Source organism: Procambarus clarkii, chromosome 40, assembly GCF_040958095.1.
Source record: "Procambarus clarkii isolate CNS0578487 chromosome 40, FALCON_Pclarkii_2.0, whole genome shotgun sequence".
Taxonomy (NCBI): Eukaryota; Metazoa; Arthropoda; class Malacostraca; order Decapoda; family Cambaridae; genus Procambarus; species Procambarus clarkii.
This window is the reverse complement of record NC_091189.1, coordinates 19,899,284-19,919,283: the sequence shown is the minus strand read 5'-3', so window position 1 is coordinate 19,919,283 and position 20,000 is coordinate 19,899,284. Positions and strand designations below refer to the sequence as shown.

Genomic DNA, 20,000 nt, shown 5'->3' with positions numbered 1-20,000 from the left:
ACCACCACCACAACAACCACCACCACCACCACAACAACCACCACCACAACAACAACCACCACCACAACAACAACCACCACCACCACCACAACAACAACCACCACCACCACAACAACAACCACCACCACCACCACAACAACAACCACCACCACCACAACAACCACCACCACCACAACAACCACCACCACCACAACAACCACCACCACCACCACAACCACCACCACCACCACAACAACAACCACCACCACCACAACAACCACCACCACCACCACAACAACCACCACCACAACAACAACCACCACAACCACCACCACCACAACAACCACCACCACCACAACAACCACCACCACCACCACAACAACCACCACCACAACAACAACCACCACCACCACCACCACCACAACAACAACCACCACCACCACAACAACAACAACCACCACCACCACAACAACCACCACCACAACAACAACCACCACCACCACAACAACAACCACCACCACCACAACCACCACCACCACCACCACCACCACAACAACCACCACCACCACCACCACCACAACAACAACCACCACCACCACAACAACCACCACCACCTCTCCAAGGTGTACCTATACAATCATTACCCTCATTTCCATATAAATTGAAGCCGGACAGGTCCAGGGGGTTCTAAAGACCCCTAATGTTTTCCCTTGGCCGTGGCACTATGCCAGAGTGCCAGGCACAGTTTTAGGTCGTGTGAACACGCAAATCAGGTTGCCTCGTTGCCTTGTTTGGGTTCAATTGCTTCGGCTGGGTTAATCCTCTTGTTTGTTGTTAGGTAGGAAGGCAGAGCCAGCCCCTAGGGTGGTGATGCCGACCAAGATGCCGCTAGTCTCAAGGTATTGAATTGCTTTCAGCCTTAGGAGGTCGCGGGGCTGTGTTTTGAGTGTGCGAGGGCGTGGGTGTGGGTGTTAATGGGGGATTGATGTGGGGGAGGTGTAGGGATTATATTGCGTGTGCGTGTGGGTGTGTGGGGTGTGCAGTAGTCAAGCACTCAAGTTGGCAACACCGTCCTCTGATCTTCCCCTTCAGTTCAGGTGAGGAGAGGAGAGGAGACGTAGGAGGAGGAGGAGGAGGAGGAGGAGGCCGTGACACTCACTAGTCTATTACCTTCCTCTCATCCTCTCTCCTTTAGTCCAAAATCTCCCTATTTACCCATTTTCCACATAGATTTATCGAAGAATTACCGTGACCAAGGATTGGCAACACACACTCCCGGGGGATTAGTGGGTATGAATGAAAGTGAATATTGTCCGAGGTGGCAACTGTGGCGGGCATGTGGTGGTGAGGATGGGGGGAGGAGGAGGAGGAGGGGCGGGCCGCCATCTTGGAGAATACCGCCTGAGGGCAGCCAATGGGACGCGGGGCCTCCACTTCTTCCACACTCTCAGGCACCTCTGGAAACCACCCGTCCTGGAAGCTTATTGATAAATTCTTGTGACATGATCCTCTGCAGGGAATGATGAGGCATTTCTCTCTCACCTCTTCACGGGGCGCCCTTGGACTCATTTGTGTTCCATAAGTTAGGTTTTCTTCAGTGTGTACCTCACCCAGGACCACGAGCTGGAACTTATCGTCGCCTTTGTCTGCATGTCCAATATTATCATTGTTAAAGGTAGTGTGTGTGTGTTGATATTACCCGTGGGGAGGACATTATCATGTCCCGGGGTCCGGTAGGAGTCCCCGGGGAATGTGGGGGTCCGGTAGGAGTCACCAGGGGAATGTGGGGGTCCGGTAGGAGTTCCTGGGGAATGTGGGGGTCCGGTAGGAGTTCTGGGGAATGTGGGGGTCCGGTAGGAGTTCCTGGGGAATGTGGGGGTCCAGTAGGAGTTCCTGGGGAATGTGGGGGTCCTGAAGGAGTTCCCGGGGAATGTGGGGGTCCTGTAGGAGTCCCCCGGGGAATGTGGGGGTCCAGTAGGAGTCCCCGGGGAATGTAGGGGTCCAGTAGGAGTCCCCGGGGAATGTGAGGGGTCCGGTAGGAGTCCCCGGGGAATGTGAGGGTCCAGTAGGAGTCCCCGGGGAATGTGGGGGTCCAGTAGGAGTCCCCGGGGAATGTGGGGGTCAAGTAGGAGTCCCCCGGGGAATGTGGGGGTCCTGAAGAAGTTCCCGGGGAATTTGGGGGTCCGGTAGGAGTCCTCCGGGGAATGTGGGGATCCAGTAGGAGTCACCAGGGAATGTGGGGGTCCAGTAGGAGTTCCCGGGGAATGTGGGGGTCCTGTAGGAGTCCCCCGGGGAATGTGGGGGTCCAGCAGGAGTCCCCGGGGAATGTGGGGGTCCAGTAGGAGTCCCCGGGGAATGTGAAGGGTCCGGTAGGAGTCCCCGGGGAATGTGGGGGTCCAGTAGGAGTCCCCGGGGAATGTGGGGGTCCAGTAGGAGTCCCCGGGGAATGTGGGGGTCCAGTAGGAGTCCCCCGGGGAATGTGGGGGTCCAGTATGAGTCCCCGGGGAATGTGAGGGGTCCTGTAGGAGTCCCTGCGGAATGTGGGGGTCCAGTAGGAGTCTCCGGGGAATGTGGGGGTCCAGTAGGAGTCCCCGGGGAATGTGAGGGGTCCGGTAGGAGTCCCCGGGGAATGTGGGGGTCCAGTAGGAGTCCCCGGGGAATGTGGGGGTCCAGTAGGAGTCCCCGGGGAATGTGGGGGTCCAGTAGGAGTCCCCCGGGGAATGTGGGGGTCCAGTAGGAGTCCCCGGGGAATGTGGGAGTCCAGTTGGAGTCCCCGGGGAAGAGTGGCGTGGTCCTACAGATTGGAACACAGCGTGACCTCTAAAATGTGAAATGAACCCTGCTTGCCTTGGTCCTCGCCTCGTCAACACGGCCACACTGACCCACCAACACTGACCCACCCACCAACACTGACCCACCCACCAACATTGACCCACCCACCAACACTGACCTACCAACACTGACCCACCCACCAACACTGACTCACCAACACTGACCCACCAACACTGACCCACCAACACTGACCCACCCACCAACACTGACCCACCCACCAACACTGGCCCACCAACACTGACCCACCCACCAACACTGACCCACCAACACTGACCCACCCACCAACACTGACCCACCCACCAACACTGACCCACCCACCAACACTGACCCACCCACCAACACTGACCCACCAACACTGACCCACCCACCAACACTGACCCACCCACCAACACTGACTCACCAACACTGACCCACCAACACTGACCCACAAACACTGACCCACCAACACTGACCCACCAACACTGACCCACCAACACTGCTCAGGAATCTGTACACCTGTTGATTGACGGTTGAGAGGCGGGACCAAAGAACCAGAGCTCAACCCCCGCAAACACAACTAGGTGAGTACAACTAGGTGAGTACTGACCCACCAACACTGACCCACCAACACTGACCCCACCAACTCTGACCCACCAACACTGACTTACCAACACTGACTCACCAACACTGACCCACCAACACTGACCCACCAACACTGACCCACCAACACTGACCCACCCACCAACACTGACCCACCAACACTGACTCACCAACACTGACCCACCAACACTGACCCACCAACACTGACCAACCCACACTGACCCACCCACCAACACTGACCCACCAATACTGACCAACCCACACTGACCCACCCACCAACACTGACCTACCAACACTGACCCACCAACACTGTGTCTAGCCATCAAAAGACAGAAGACGGGGGGGGGGGGGGGTAAGGTTTGGTGCGGTGAACCTGTGTGTGTGTGTGTGTGTGTGTGTGTGTGTGTGTGTGTGTGTGTGTGTGTGTGTGTGTGTGTGTGTGTGTGATTGTAGGGTAGGGGAAGGGGTTTTGGGTGGGAGGGAGGGGAGGAGGGGCAGCTTGACACTTCTCACTCACAGGGGGGGGGGAGATTATTAGGCACTGATGAACAAGTTAGGCTAAGTTACGATAAATTAAGACTTGGGAACTTGAAGTTTGGATGTGACTTTTTTTTTTTGCACAAAGGTAAGTTTGCCCCACAGATCGTCTGCAACATCAAGAATGCAAACAGCTGCATGTTTGGGTGTGCATGTTTGGGAGAACTTGCCTAGATTTAGGTGGGATCGGGTTCGGCCACATTTGGGTAGATATAGGTTCTTTTATGAGGGAACGAATGGAGGTGTTGTCTCTCCTTTACCTTGGTGAGGGGAGGGGTTGTAGAGGGCCTTCCCCCCCTCATTCCCTCATACTTGGCCCGTCATTCCTATCCCTCACTCATCCCTCACTGGTCCCTCACTGGTCCCTCGCTCGTCCCTCACTGGTCCCTCACTGGTCCCTCACTCGTCCCTCGCTCGTACCTCACTGGTCCCTCACTGGTCCCTCACTGGTCCCTCACTGGTGGTCCCTGCAGCCCTCCCTGCCAGCCTGGGTGAGGCTGAGGGCTGCAGGTAAGTGCAGCAGTGGTGGTGGGGGCAACACTCCTCACCCCGCCAATTACATCTCGTCGCCTCCACCGCCCTTGTTTTCACGGCCTGGCCAGGAAATGGGAGGCAGGATGGTTTTATGGCCGGGTGGTGATGGTGTCTATACAGTGCTGGTGGTGGTGATTGGGGAGGTGATGATTGGGGTGGTGGTGATTGGGGTGGTGGTGATTGGGGTGGTGATGATTGGGGAGGTGATGATTGGGGTGGTGGTGATTGGGGTGGTGGTGATTGGGGTGGTGATGATTGGGGAGGTGATGATTGGGGTGGTGGTGATTGGGGAGGTGATGATTGGGGCGGTGGTGATTGGGGTGGTGGTGATTGGGGAGGTGATGATTGGGGCGGTGGTGATTGGGGTGGTGGTGATTGGGGAGGTGGTGATTGGGGTGGTGATGATTGGGGAGGTGATGATTGGGGTGGTAGTGATTGGGGTGGTGGTGATTGGGGAGGTGATGATTGGGGTGGTGGTGATTGGGGTGGTAGTGATTGGGGTGGTGGTGATTGGGGAGGTGATGATTGGGGTGATGGTGATTAGGGTGGTGATGATTGGGGAGGTGATGATTGGGGTGGTGGTGATGTATACAGTTCACCATAACTGAGCATAAAAATTACAAGATCACCATCCGGGGTCACCAGAGGGAGAACAAGGTAGTAAGGAAAGACGGGAGAAGCCCCGCAGGCCATCGACTCTCACCCTCCACACCGTTCCTGGTAGTGAACGTGAACATACAACCCGCATAGACACTGTAAAACACCTAAATTATTGGGATCGTCTCAAAGCTCCCCAAATGTACTCACTAGAAAGGAGAAGAGAGAGATACCAAATAATACACACATAGAAAATACTGGAGGGCCAGGTCCCAAATCTACACAGTAAAATAACAACGTACTGGAGAGAACGATATGGAAGAAAATGCAGAATAGAACCAGTGAAGAGCAGAGGTGCCATAGGCACAATGAGAGAACACTGAACATCAGAGGTCCACAGCTGCTCAGTACTCTCTCAGTAAGTATTAGAAATATTGCCGGTGGATATGTGGTCTTGCGGGCCGCTCCAAACAACAGCCTGTTGGACCAAGTTATCACAAGTCGAGCCTGGCTTCAGGACGGGCCTGGAGAATAGAAGAACTCTCGAAGAACTCTCCAGGTATTCTCCAGGTTAGAATGCCAGGGACCTCGTTGTTTGGGTGCCAATAGTATTAAGAACCAATCGGCCATCCTTCTCTTTATTCCTCCTCTCTTCCCTTCCCTTCTTCCCTACACCTCCCCTCTTCCCTTCCTCCCTTCCCATCCCTCTCCCTCCCTCTCCTCCCCCTCCTTCCCCCCCCTCATTCGCCCCCTTCCCTCCCTCCTTCCTACCCCCCCTCTACCCTGCTTGAGGGATGCCCCAACCCTGTGGTAATTAACAGCTTCGTCCTGACATAACCGCAAGTTCCATTTTCTGGGAGTGACCAGTGAAGCATCAGCGAACCTTGGCAGCTGACAGGGCCAATTAACCTGCCTAGGGGAAGTGGGGAGGTAGAGTCCTAGCGGGGCCCCCAAGACGCCGGATGGGGCCTAGAACTAGGTCAGGTGAGGTCAGGATCAGGTGAGAGAGAGGTCAGTTGCAGGTGAGGTCTCATTAGTCAGCCTCAGTGAGTTTGGCCTTACAGGTGAGATCAGGATGCTGGTGGTTCTCGCATCTCCGGCGTGTAGTGATGATGCTGTGATCTCCCCCCCCCCCACCCCACACTCCTGGTTGATGGGGTTCTGGGAGTTCTTCTACTCCCCAAGCCCGGCTCGAGGCCAGGCTTGATCCGCATCAATACCCTTTTCCCCGACACGAAAAGCATTTTCCCCATTACAACCTTTTCCCTTCACAGCTCTTTCCCCCTCATCACAACCCTTGCCTTCAACCACAACCTTTCTCCCCCCACTACAACCCTTAACCACCTACCCCATCCCCCCATCACCACATTTTCTCATCCACCATAATGATTACAAATACCTGATACTCAGATCACAACTTATTTGAAGTTCTGACAAGCATGGGGAGCAGACCTGCACAACCAGTCCAGAGTCCCAGTGGAGGAGATTTCAGCAAATTAAATTTCAACAATAAACAGATAAACTGGGAGCAAATAAACCAAGACTTCAGAGAAATAAGCTAGGAAGAACAACTAGAAAATGCAAACCTGAACCAGTGCCTGGAAAACAAGCTCAGTACTAGAAATAAGCTCAAAACCACATACCCCTAAGATAAAAGAGGAAAAGGTGCAGATTGGAACGGGAACGTCGTTCCCTCTATAGGCGAAGAAAACGAATCGCGGAACAATTTGAGAGTCGCACCCTTTCTCAAGAACGGCGAAGAAAGTTAGGTAGAGAAGTAGAAACAATTGAACTAAAGCTACAAGAATCATGCAAAACCCAGGAGAGGCAAAGAGAGCAATAGAGAAAAATCCGAAATATTTTTTCTCCTATGCAAAATCATGATAACAAACCACATCTAGTATCGGGCCCCTGCGAAAGGGAGATGCAACTTTTACAGATGACAACAAAGAAATGATCGAAATACCGAGGAAGCAGTACAACTCTGTTTTCAGCGAGCCACTAAACACACTGAAGATTGATAACCCAAATGAATTTTTAATGAATGTGATACCAACATCAAATCATATATCAGATGTCACCCTATCCCACTGGATTTTGAAGAACTATGACATGGCATTAGATGCCATGGAAGAAGTCGGTCCCTGGTGTGGACCAACAGGAAGGAGCTACCTAGTGTGGACCAACAGGAAGGAGCTACCTAGTGTGGACCAACAGGAAGGAGCTACCTAGTGTGGACCAACAGGAAGGAGCTACCTAGTGTGGACCAACAGGAAGGAACTACCTGGTGTGGACCAACAGGAAGGAACTACCTGGTGTGGACCAACAGGAAGGAGCTACCTGGTGTGGACCAACAGGAAGGAACTACCTGGTGTGGACCAACAGGAGGGAACTACCTGGTGTGGACCAACAGGAAGGAACTACCTGGTGTGGACCAACAGGAAGGAGCTACCTAGTGTGGACCAACAGGAAGGAGCTACCTAGTGTGGACCAACAGGAAGGAGCTACCTAGTGTGGACCAACAGGAAGGAGCTACCTAGTGTGGACCAACAGGAAGGAACTACCTGGTGTGGACCAACAGGAAGGAACTACCTGGTGTGGACCAACAGGAAGGAACTACCTGGTGTGGACCAACAGGAAGGAGCTACCTGGTGTGGACCAACAGGAAGGAACTACCTGGTGTGGACCAACAGGAAGGAACTACCTGGTGTGGACCAACAGGAAGGAACTACCTGGTGTGGACCAACAGGAAGGAGCTACCTGGTGTGGACCAACAGGAAGGAACTACCTGGTGTGGACCAACAGGAAGGAACTACCTAGTGTGGACCAACAGGAAGGAACTACCTAGTGTGGACCAACAGGAAGGAACTACCTGGTGTGGACCAACAGGAAGGAACTACCTGGTGTGGACCAACAGGAAGGAACTACCTGGTGTGGACCAACAGGAAGGAACTACCTGGTGTGGACCAACAGGAAGGAACTACCTGGTGTGGACCAACAGGAAGGAACTACCTGGTGTGGACCAACAGGAAGGAACTACCTGGTGTGGACCAACAGGAAGGAACTACCTGGTGTGGACCAACAGGAAGGAACTACCTGGTGTGGACCAACAGGAGGGAACTACCTGGTGTGGACCAACAGGAAGGAACTACCTGGTGTGGACCAACAGGAAGGAACTACCTGGTGTGGACCAACAGGAAGGAACTACCTGGTGTGGACCAACAGGAAGGAACTACCTGGTGTGGACCAACAGGAAGGAACTACCTGGTGTGGACCAACAGGAAGGAGCTACCTAGTGTGGACCAACAGGAAGGAACTACCTGGTGTGGACCAACAGGAAGGAACTACCTAGTGTGGACCAACAGGAAGGAACTACCTGGTGTGGACCAACAGGAGGGAACTACCTGGTGTGGACCAACAGGAAGGAACTACCTGGTGTGGACCAACAGGAGGGAACTACCTGGTGTGGACCAACAGGAAGGAACTACCTGGTGTGGACCAACAGGAAGGAACTACCTGGTGTGGACCAACAGGAAGGAACTACCTGGTGTGGACCAACAGGAAGGAACTACCTGGTGTGGACCAACAGGAAGGAACTACCTGGTGTGGACCAACAGGAAGGAACTACCTGGTGTGGACCAACAGGAAGGAACTACCTGGTGTGGACCAACAGGAAGGAACTACCTGGTGTGGACCAACAGGAGGGAACTAACTGGTGTGGACCAACAGGAGGGAGCTACCTGGTGTGGACCAACAGGAAGGAACTACCTGGTGTGGACCAACAGGAAGGAACTACCTGGTGTGGACCAACAGGAAGGAGCTACCTGGTGTGGACCAACAGGAAGGAGCTACCTGGTGTGGACCAACAGGAGGGAACTACCTGGTGTGGACCAACAGGAAGGAACTACCTGGTGTGGACCAACAGGAAGGAACTACCTGGTGTGGACCAACAGGAGGGAACTACCTGGTGTGGACCAACAGGAAGGAACTACCTGGTGTGGACCAACAGGAGGGAACTACCTGGTATGGACCAACAGGAAGGAACTAACTGGTGTGGACCAACAGGAGGGAACTACCTGGTGTGGACCAACAGGAGGGAACTACCTGGTATGGACCAACAGGAAGGAACTAACTGGTGTGGACCAACAGGAGGGAACTACCTGGTGTGGACCAACAGGAGGGAACTACCTGGTATGGACCAACAGGAAGGAACTACCTGGTATGGACCAACAGGAAGGAACTACCTGGTATGGACCAAGGGCTTAATCTAATGAGCACATCACCAACCTTCCCGTTCTGCTGTTCACGCTAGCATGTTAGTTTATTGGGCCGTTGAGGAACCTGCAGTATTTCCCTTTGTTTATTCTGGTGGTAACTACTACTATTCTTCTACTACCTGCTACTACTTCTACTACTACTACTACTACTTCTACTACTACTGTTACTACTACTAGTCTGTTATGGCCCCTTATGAAGCCAAGTTGTTTCTTACTGTTGTGTATTGTTGTTTCTATATATATTTTGAGACGTGTTTGGTGTGAGACACTTGACACTGTTGACGTTGCCGACACTTGAGTGTTTCCGCTGACTCTGGGTGTTGAGCCTTTAATTTGTGGGGTTAATTAGAGTCTTACTGTGGTATTTGTTCAGTTGGGCGTCGAGGCGTGAGGGAGCTTCTTGACTTCCACCCGGGAGGTAGTAGCAGCATCTCTCTCTCTCTCTCTCTCTCTCTCTCACTGTCTAGCCTCCCGCCCGAACCCTAACCTCAGTAACCAGCTGGATAACGGTGGTAATAAGCCAGCCCAACTAACAGCTCTTAACAAGCCAGTCAGCCATGGCAATAATCCAGTCAGTCAGATAACCAGCAATGTCTTCTTCCAGGTGTATAGAGTTTAGTCTGGCGGACACACACACACACACGCGTATGTGTGTGTGTGTAGGGGGGACATGATCACCACATTCAAGATTCTCAAGGGAATTGATAGGGTAGATAAAGACTGGCTATTTAACACAAGGGGCACACGCACTAGGGGACACAGGTGGAAACCTGAGTGCCCAAATGAGCCACAGAGATATTAGAAAGAACTTTTTTAGTGTCAGAGTGGTTGACAAACGGAATGCATTAGGAGGTGATATGGTGGAGGCTGACTCCATACACAGTTTCAAGTGTAGATATGATAGAGTCCAATAGGCTCAGGAACCTGTACACCTGTTGATTGACGGTTGAGAGGCGGGACCAAAGAGCCAGAGCTCAACCCCCGCAAGCACAATTAGGTGAGTACAATTAGGTGATTAGGTAAGTACACAGATATATATATATATATATATATATATATATATATATATATATATATATATGTCGTACTTAGTAGCCAGAACGCACTTCTCAGCCTACTATGCAAGGCCCGATTTGCCTAATAAGCCAAGTTTTCACGAATTAATTGTTTTTCGACTACCTAACCTACCTAACCTAACCTAACCTACCTTTTTTGGCTACCTAACCTAACCTACCTTTTTTGGCTACCTAACCTAACCTAACCTCTAAAGATAGGTTAGGTTAGGTTAGGTAGGGTTGGTTGGTTGAGGGTTGGTTAGGTTCGGTCATATACCTACGTTAATTTTAACTCCAATAAAAAAAATTGACCTCATACACAATGAAATGGGTAGCTTTATCATTTCATAAGAAAAAAATTAAAGAAAATATAATAATTCAGGAAAACTTGGCTTATTAGGCAAATCGGGCCTTGCATAGTAGGCCGAAAAGTGCATTCTGGCTACTAGGTACGACATATATATATATAATATACGCAATATTTGTTCTTGTAACTTGTTCTTGTAACAATATTTATCTTGTAACCATCAAATGCATAATAAAGCACAAAAAATAAAAAAGGAAGGGGGTGGTAGGAGAAAAGCACACAGAAACTGTATTGGAGGGGACCTAAACATTCCCTCTAATGCGTTATGCGTGGTTTCCTCCGAGGCTATGGGTCCCCCTTCTTCCAGCTAGAGGTGGTACTCCCTATATATATATATATATATATATATATATATATATATATATATATATATATATATATATATATATATATTCATTGCATATTTAACGGGGGTAAAAACCTTTTTCCTGTGGTGCACTTGATCCTTACACAGCCACTGAGGCCTACAGGATGGCATTGTGTGTTATAATGTACATTGAGATCATACTAGGAGAAGGGACTGTGGATCTTAAGATGCTGCAGCGTAAGGGTGAATGGGGACGAGACATTGTACTTAAGAGACAAAAGGCTATATATTTTTTATTTTTTATTTTAAAGAGTACCGGGATGAGTGGGAGGGGGGGTGGGGGGTCTGGGGGCCGAGGGGTACCTAGGGAAGGCTGGGGGTACACAAGGGATGGAGAAAAGCATTGGCAAAGAATTATAACCCAGTTGCACTAACGTCCTACATAATAAAAGTATTTGAGAGAGTGATCAGGAGTCAGGTCACCAGTTTCACGGAAACCAATGACTTCCACAACCCAGGCCAACATGGATTTGGAGCGGGAAGATCTTGCCTCTTACAGCTACTTGACCACTACGACAAAATCCCTGAGGCATTAGAAGAAAAACAGAATGCAGATGTGGTATACACGGACTTCGCAAATAGCATTCGATAAATGTGACCATCGAGCGATAGCACACAAAATGAGGTCAATGAGAATAACTGGTAAAGTAGGACGCTGGGTACTCAGTTTTCTGTCGAACAGAACACAGTAACAGTCAACCATATAAAATAGAGTCCAAGCGCAGTTAAAAGCTCGGTACGTCAGGGTACAGTCCTTGCATCACTGCTTTTCCGTATTCTCGTATCAGATATTGGCAAAAATACAAGTCACAGCTTCGTTATCTTCCTTTGCAGATGACACAAAATAAACATGAAAATTATCTCTGCTGAAAACATTGAAAAACTACAAGAAGATACTAATAAAATTTTCAACTGGGCAGCAGAAAATAACATGATGTTTAACAGTGATAAATTCCAAATACGGTAAAAATGAGGATCTTAAATATAATACAGGGTATAAAACACAATCAAATCTGCTCATAGTAGGAAAGCATCATGTTAAGAATTTGGGAATAATGATGTCTGACGACTTAACGTTTAGGGAGCATAACCAAGCAAATATTGCGTCAGCCAGAAAAAAGATTAGATGGATTACGAGAACTTTCAAATCCAGGGATCCCATCACAATGGTTGTACTCTTCAAGTCACTTGTGCTGTCCCGTCTCGAGTACTGCTCAGTACTCACTTTCCCCTTCAGAGCAGGAGAGATTGCTGAAATAGAGGGAGTACAGAGAACATATACGGCACGCATAGACGCGATAAAGCACCTAAATTATTGGGATCGTCTCAAAGCTCTCCAAATGTACTCACTAGAAAGGAGACGAGATAGATACCAAATAATATACACATGGAAAATACTGGAGGGCCAGATCCCAAATCTACACAGTAAAATAACAACGTACTGGAGTGAACGATATGGAAGAAAATGTAGAATAGAACCAGTGAAGAGCAGAGGTGCCATAGGTACAATCAGAGAACACTGTATAAACATCAGAGGTCCACGGTTGTTCAACGTCCTCCCAGCAAGCATAAAAAATATTGTCGGAACAACAGTGGACATCTTCAAGAAAAAACTAAATAGTTTTCTTCAAGGAGTGCCGGACCAACTATGCTGTGGTGGGTATGTAAGCCTGCGGGCCGCTCCAAGCAACAGCCTGGTGGACCAAACTCTCACAAGTAAAGCCTGGCCTCGGGCCGGGCTTGGGGAGTAGAAGAACTCCCGGAACCCCATCAAGCAAGGGGTCTTGGGGTATAAAGGGGTTGTAGGGTGAGTACCATTAAAGTATTTTGATTTTGAGGTAGTTTCTCTTCCCTTTTGTTGCCTCTTGTTGCGCTCCTCTCATCTCCCTTCCCTCACCTCTTCCTTCCCTCACCTCTCCCTCACCTCTTCCTTCCCTCACCTCTCCCTCACCTCTTCCTTCCCTCACCTCTCCCTCCATCTCTTCCTTCCTCACGTTACTCAAACAATAAGGATGTGTAACATTTATTCTTTGCAATTTCTATACTTATTATGTCGAAGGCTTCACCCTCTACTTCCCCTTCCTTTCTACTTTCCCTTGCCCTCTTCTTACCCTTTTCCCCTACTTCCCAGTTCCCCTTCCATTCTACTTCCCCTTGCCCCCTACTTACCATCTCCCCTACCATCTACTTCCCCCTTCCCTCTACTTCTCCTACCCCTTTTCCTTCCTCCTACTTATCTTACACCTTTCTCCCCCCCCCCCCTTCCCCTAACCGCTTTCCCCTTCCCATCTCCCACTCATCCCTGCCCTCCCTCCCCCCCCTCTGTGCCAGGTGATGGGTAAGTAAAGAGGAAAACGACGACCAAAATCAATTAAGAGATACTGTACGGTAATTATATGCTTGTTAATGTAATCGGGTCCTTAACGAGCCTTATTGTGGCGAGGGGACTAATGAACTGGGGGAGGGGGGCGGGGGGTAAGGGAGGGTTGGGGGGGTGGGGTTAAGGGAGGGTTGAGGTATGAAGGGAGAGAGGTAAGGGAGAATTGAGGGAGGGGAGACCTCAGGAAGGATTGAGGGTGAGGGAGTATGGAGGGAGGGAGGAAGACGAGAAACAATGGGTTGAATGGATAGGGGAGAAAAGGAAGGAACTTGAGGGTAGCAGAGAAGGGAACCTTGCTGTGACGTCACGCGACCACGTGTCTTTTGTTTACATGCGACAGTGGCTCAGAGGAATTGACAGGGTAGACAAGGATAAAGTGTTTACCACGGGTGGGATGCGAACAAGGGGACACAGGTGGAAACTGAGTACCCACATGAGCCACAGGGACGTTAGAAAGAACATTTTCAGTGTCAGAGTAGTTAACAGGTGGAATGCACTAGGAACTGATGTGGTGGAGGCTGACTCCATACACAGTTTCAGATGTAGATATGATAGAGCCCAGTAGGCTCAGGAATCTGTACACTAGTTGATTGATAGTTGAGAGGCGGGACCAAAGAGCCAGAGCTCAACCCCCCAAGCACAACTAGGTGAGTACAGTTGGATCTCTTGCTGTGACGTCACTCGACCACGTGTGTCTTGTTTACATCAGAGGCGACGTTCGTGTTGTATAAGTCACATGTGTTTAATGAAGTGTTTCGCGGGGTTTAACGTTGAGAATGTCTTGCCACATCACTGATCAAAACAACTATACAGGCTTATATCTATACTTAGTCCCAACTATCGGCGAATTTGGAGGCTTGGGAGGGGCCCAACATCAAATCTACGTATGTGAGATCAGTGCTGGATTATGCAGCTCTACCATAACGGCATGACAGAGGGTGTAATTTAGCTTTATTGAAAGTTAGGAGTGCAATAAGTACTTGTGATTAATAAGTCTTTACTTTTTTCCAGAATTCTCTAAACATTATGGCTGAAGATTTTGAAATATAAGGGGCGTTATTATTAATAGTACTGATAGGTATTCGATTCATTCTCTCTCTCTCTCTCTGTCCCTCTCTCGCTCGCTCGCATGTGAAAGGGGACTGAAGCCTCATCACAGGAATGTTATACACTTTCTAAACCTTTACCATGAACGGAAAGGGAGCCAATGGGAAGGACAAGTGGGAGAGAGAGAAAAGCAAACACAATAGCATGTGGAAACCTATGAGAGGAGCCAGGCCGGTCAGGAGTCATTAGACAACCCACTGTAAGGCGGGACTCGTGAGCTACCGCTCGACCTGTGAGCCCAAATAGGGGAGTACATGGAGGTGATTATTTTCCCTCTGTCTCTCACTAGCAGATGAGGCGGGCGAGGCTCACAGGCTGATTGAACACTGTTGGGACCCGCGAATGTGCTGGTTTGGGTTCCTGTCCTCTCCCCTTCCCCCCACCTTCCCCCTCGACACCGTCCATTACTGCTACCCCCCCCCCCCCCAACCCCAACCCCACCCCTGGGGACTGTACGAGGATGTGGTGGGTGGGCGGTGCTCAGGGACGGGACGGGGCGGTGCTTTTTTTTTTTTTTTTTTTTTTTTTTGGGGAGTAAAGAGGAAGGAGAGGCATAAGTGAAGGGAAGTATAGAAGTGTGAAATACAGTGAGAGGTATGAAAGCAGGCGGGCTGTCCGCCTTGCTGACACGATGTGTGGGTGTTGGCAGCTAAGCTAAGCTGGCTCCCTCTTGTCAGGGAGCTGTGAGTGTGTGAGAGGTTCTTCACATGTGTTTCACCATATATGGATGTCCATAGATGAATACTGTGAAGCATTCATATATAGACACTCCGATGCTTCCACACACGTTATTCTGTTTAATGCTCTTTATTTTATTATTATTATTTATCGAGTTGTCATATATATTATTTATAGAGTTGTTCATACATACACATATATGAACTGTTCATATATATACATATATAACTCATCTTGGGATTATATACTGTGGGGCGGGGTTTTCGTCCAGAGAATCGAGGCTCTTGGGCCACCAGCTGTGGGAGCGGGGCGTCTCATCTTGGAGTAATCTTTCAAACATTGGGTCCTCTAACATTTCGATGGTGTTCCATACCCTGATGGCTTGGTGCTGCAGTCTGATGTTTAGTGGCTGTATGTTCAGGAGTTCGTGGAGCTCCTGGATTGTCTGATCATATGGTGGACGGTGTTTTGCTGCTCTCCTTAGCGCCTTATTTTGTACTGCTTGCAGTTTCTGCATGTTAGTTTTCTTTATGGTGTGTAGTGGTACTGGGGGATATTCTAGATGCGGCCGAACTAGAGCCTTATATAGGTGGATCTGAATGTTAGTACTGAGGCTTCGGAATCTTCTCAGTTTTCCTAATGCTGCTTTGGCTTTGTTTAGTCGGTCCCTTACATGAATTTGTATCCCTGTTCTATTTATCATAAGTCCCAGTATTCTGCCTACCTCCGCATATTGGATGGGCTGGTTATCAAGGATGATGGGGTCAGGGTTTCTTTTCGCAATGTGTATTATTTGGAACTTTTGTTTGTTGGTGCTAATTTTCCATTGCTTCTCAAAGTTGTTTATGAGTTCAATGGCTGCCTTGGTCTTGTCGGCTAGTAGCGGCTTTGATGGGCCCGGTTGGCATATTATTTGGGTAACATCATCAGCGTATGTGATGTATTCTCCATGTTGGGGTTGGGGTAGGTCAGCTGTATATATGTTGAATAGAGTGGGGGAGAGGCAGCTTCCTTGTGGTACTCCACTTTTCAGTTCTATTACGTCACCCAAGTAGCTGCCGATATTAAGCCTAGCAGTTCTATTGTCTATAAAGCTGCAGAGAGTAGCTGTAAATCTCTCAGGAAGTCCTAGTTCAGATATCTTATATTTTAGGCCTGTGTGCCACACTTTATCGAAGGCTTTCGAGACGTCCCTAAGCACTATATTACACTGATCTTTTTTCGACACTGCGTTAGCTATATGCTCGTAGATCAGAGCTATAGCTGTATGGGCCCCTCTGCGGTGTCTAAACCCATGCTGCCTGCTGTTATACTTCCCTTCCTCTTCCATGTACTTCACAAGTCTCTGATTGATAATTTTTTCGAATATTTTACCTGGTACTTCGAGGAGGGAAATTGGCCTGTAGTTTTCAGTTTGGGTTGGGGGTTTACCTGGCTTGGGGATTAATCGTATTGTGGCATTCTTGAAGTATGTGGGGAATAGTCCAGATGCAAGAGCTGCATTTAAGATACATGTGTATTGATGGAGTGCAATCACTGGTAGGTTGGATAATACCATCTTATTTATTTTGCTGTTGCCCGGCGCCTTGTTCTTGAAACCCATAATTGTTTTATGGACCTCCGCAATGGTTATGTGTTTCATAAGGTGGCAGTCATCGCGTATGTTGTTAAGGTCTATTGTTTGCGTCGGGAGTAGTGCTGCAGCTCTGTTATCGACTTGAGTTGTAATTTCCCTTTCATTAATTGGGCAAAAATTTAAATTTTCTTCCGGGTTTATCCTGAATATTTTTTCCCAGAACTTCCTGAATTCCTGCTCTTGTTCTCTCTCCTCATAGAGTTTATTTCCTGAGGCGTCTATGATGTAGGGTGTTTCCTCAGAAGAGCTTCCCATCAGGGTCTTTACTTTTTTCCAGAACTTCCCCGGGTTTCTGTAGTCGACTTGGATATTGCTTATTAGGTCATCCCATTGTTTGGTGTACTCTGTTTTGCATAGATCTTGCAGCTCATCTTGAAGTTCCCTTTGTAGTCTTTTGCGCTCATCCGTCCACCCGTGTTGTGTTATGAGTTGTAGAAGATTGTTATATCTGGTTTGCAGTGTCCTGAGCGCCTCAGTGGCTGGGGGGTGTGGGAGCGTTATGTGGTGAGCTACGGGAATGTGATTAGTCATGCATTTTTCAATGGTGTTAATCCATGTATTTAACTCGGCGTTTATGCAAGATGTTTCCTTTCCATTAAAATCTGTGACACTGATTTCCTGTGCACTGCTTTTGAACGCTTCCCAGTCAGTTTTAGTGTATTGAAGTCTTGGTGGTGAGGGTTTCTGAATGGGGTTAGTTGATAGCGTCATTATTATTGGTAGGTGGTCGCTTGTGCTCACAGGACCCCTTTCTATGCGGGTGTTTAGGAAGTGGTGGTTGTTTGACAGTATTATGTCTGGTTTACCACTGTGGCCTTGTCTGACGTAAGTTGGGAAGTCTGGACCCAGGTGGGTTAGATTTCCGTACCTTATCATGTTGTGGATGGCTTCTCCTGCTTGGTTGTTCTTTCCATGTCCCAGTGTTCTGTGCTTGGCGTTCAGATCACCCAGAACGTAGGCAGGTCTGTTCCTTCTGGTAAGTTTCATGATGTCGGCAAGGGGAAGGTAAGGACGTCTTGGTGGTTGGTAGCATGTTCCTATGAAGATTATACCTTTCGTAGTTTGGAGTTCAATTGCCAGGAAATTTTCCTGGCTCAGGGACGGGGTGGTGGGTGGGCGTGGCTCAGGGACGCCTCAGGGACGGGGTGGTGGGTGGGCGTGGCTCAGGGACGCCTCAGGGACGAGCACCCTACATGTAACAAGGGAAGAGTGGGAGGAGGAACATTAGGGGCAGATGGTGAAGGATGTGGTGGTAACAGGAGAGGCTGTCTGAGATGCAGAGGCCTGTCAAGAGCAGGGTAGGCCTATGTAGGGCAAGGGAGGCCTACTGGGTGAAAGATTAAAGAATCAAGGGGGAGGATACACATTTTAAGTCTTTTCTTACAGTAAAGGCCAAATGTTTGGCGTAGGTAGATATTTGGCGTGGGTAGATATTTGGCGTGGGTAGATATGTGTCGTAAGTAGATATTTGACGTGGGTAGAAGGGGTGTGGCGTGGGTAGAAGGGCGATAGGTCAACCCTTCATCTTACACATCACGTCGTTTTTCGCAGGTATCCGAACTCAGGCTAAAAATCGATGTAATTCAAATGAAATCGGCTCACGAAAGTGATATACTGTCCCGTTTTCTGTTTTGGGTCCTCTGGCTTAGGCTGTTAGGTTCGGAGAGGAAACTTTCAATTAACGGTTTTCGTGACGTTTTGAAACCTTAGGAGAACTTCCTGCCCTCCTGACCTACCAGAGGACCCTTAACTTAATGTTTTAGAAAACAAAAATCCAAAATTAATTTTAAATTATTTTTAATTTTTAAATTATGGTCTTGTTTTTGGCCGTAGCGGATACGAGCGAAAAGCGACGTAATTTGTAAGAATATAGGGGCCAGATTCACGAAGCAGTTACGTAAGCACTTAGGAACTTGTACATCTTTTCTCAATCTGTAGCGGCTTTGTTTACAATAGTATAACAGTTACTGAACCCCGAAGCACCAGGAGGCTGTTTATAACAATAACAACAATTGATTGGGAAGTTGTCATGCTTGTAAACTGTTTTATAAATGTAACCAAAGCCGTCAAAGACTGAGGAAAAATGTACATGTTCGTAAGTGCTTGCGTAACTGCTTCGTGAATCTGGCTCCAGGGCTGTGGGCAGCACGGGGGTGGCCACAGCTGGAAAATCTTACGCGGGGGATTTTAAGAGGTAAAGCAGAGTACAAAATGGCTCCCGGTATCCATAATTAAGTTTACGGGTAATATTTCTCTTTCATTTTGCTGTGCTGACATGTGTTCGCAGTTAGGCCTAGGTGTAGTCCGAGGCCCTTCAAGGGTAGAGTGCCTGTTAGGCCTAGTCTCCCCCACCCTACAAAGAGGCCTCCTCAAATAAAAAGGGAACGGGTGTTCGATATCTGTCCGGGTATATGGAGTGTGTTGCCAGTTCTGTTGATGGTTAGTTGACTACGGAACCATTGGTTGGGTGGTTGGTTGGCTGGCTGGCTGGGTAGGAGACAATTGGATGTCTGGCTGGCTGGGTAGGAGACAATTACAGTGTCTGTTTTCAATTACATGTGAATACGATCAGTTCCCGGGTCGTTGACTTAACAACCCCGGTGGTAATTTGACCTCTGAGTGAGGGGGTCATTTGCGAAATGTTGGCGAAGGTAATGTTGGTAAATTGACTTAGATTTGTGTATTAGTTTTAACAGTATTAGTTTCCTAATGGGGGGGTTGTTTAGTTGAAGATAATTTGTGTTAATGGGTTTGTATTGATACATATTATTTTATTTTCAGGTGAGTGTTGACTACGGGAGACGAGCAGTGTTGCTGCGAGGTAATGTTGGTTGTGGGTGCTTGTGTGTACATGTATGGAGGCATTTGTGCTGCTTGTATTAAACCTCCTCCCACTTCCCCCCCCCCCCTCTCTCTCTCTCTCTCTCTCTCTCTCTCTCTCTCTCTCTCTCTCTCTCTCTCTCTCTCTCTCTCTGTCTCTGTCTCTCTCTCTCTCTCTGTGTCTCACTCTCTCTGTCTCACTCTCTCTGTCTCTCTCTCTCTGTCTCTCTCTCTCTCTCTCTCTCTCTCTCTCTC

The 20,000-nt window shown here is 49.0% G+C and overlaps 1 protein-coding gene across 1 annotated transcript in view; it reads right to left on the bottom strand.

Annotated features, from left to right (window-relative positions):
* LOC138372820 (uncharacterized) overlaps nucleotides 1-20,000 on the bottom strand; it is a 74,038-nt gene that overhangs the window by 18,683 nt on the left and 35,355 nt on the right. Inside the window, exon 6 of the mRNA XM_069338482.1 lies at nucleotides 1,679-2,773. Within this exon, the coding sequence (XP_069194583.1) occupies nucleotides 1,679-2,773 (1,095 nt within the window). The remainder of the gene's footprint in view (nucleotides 1-1,678; nucleotides 2,774-20,000) is intronic.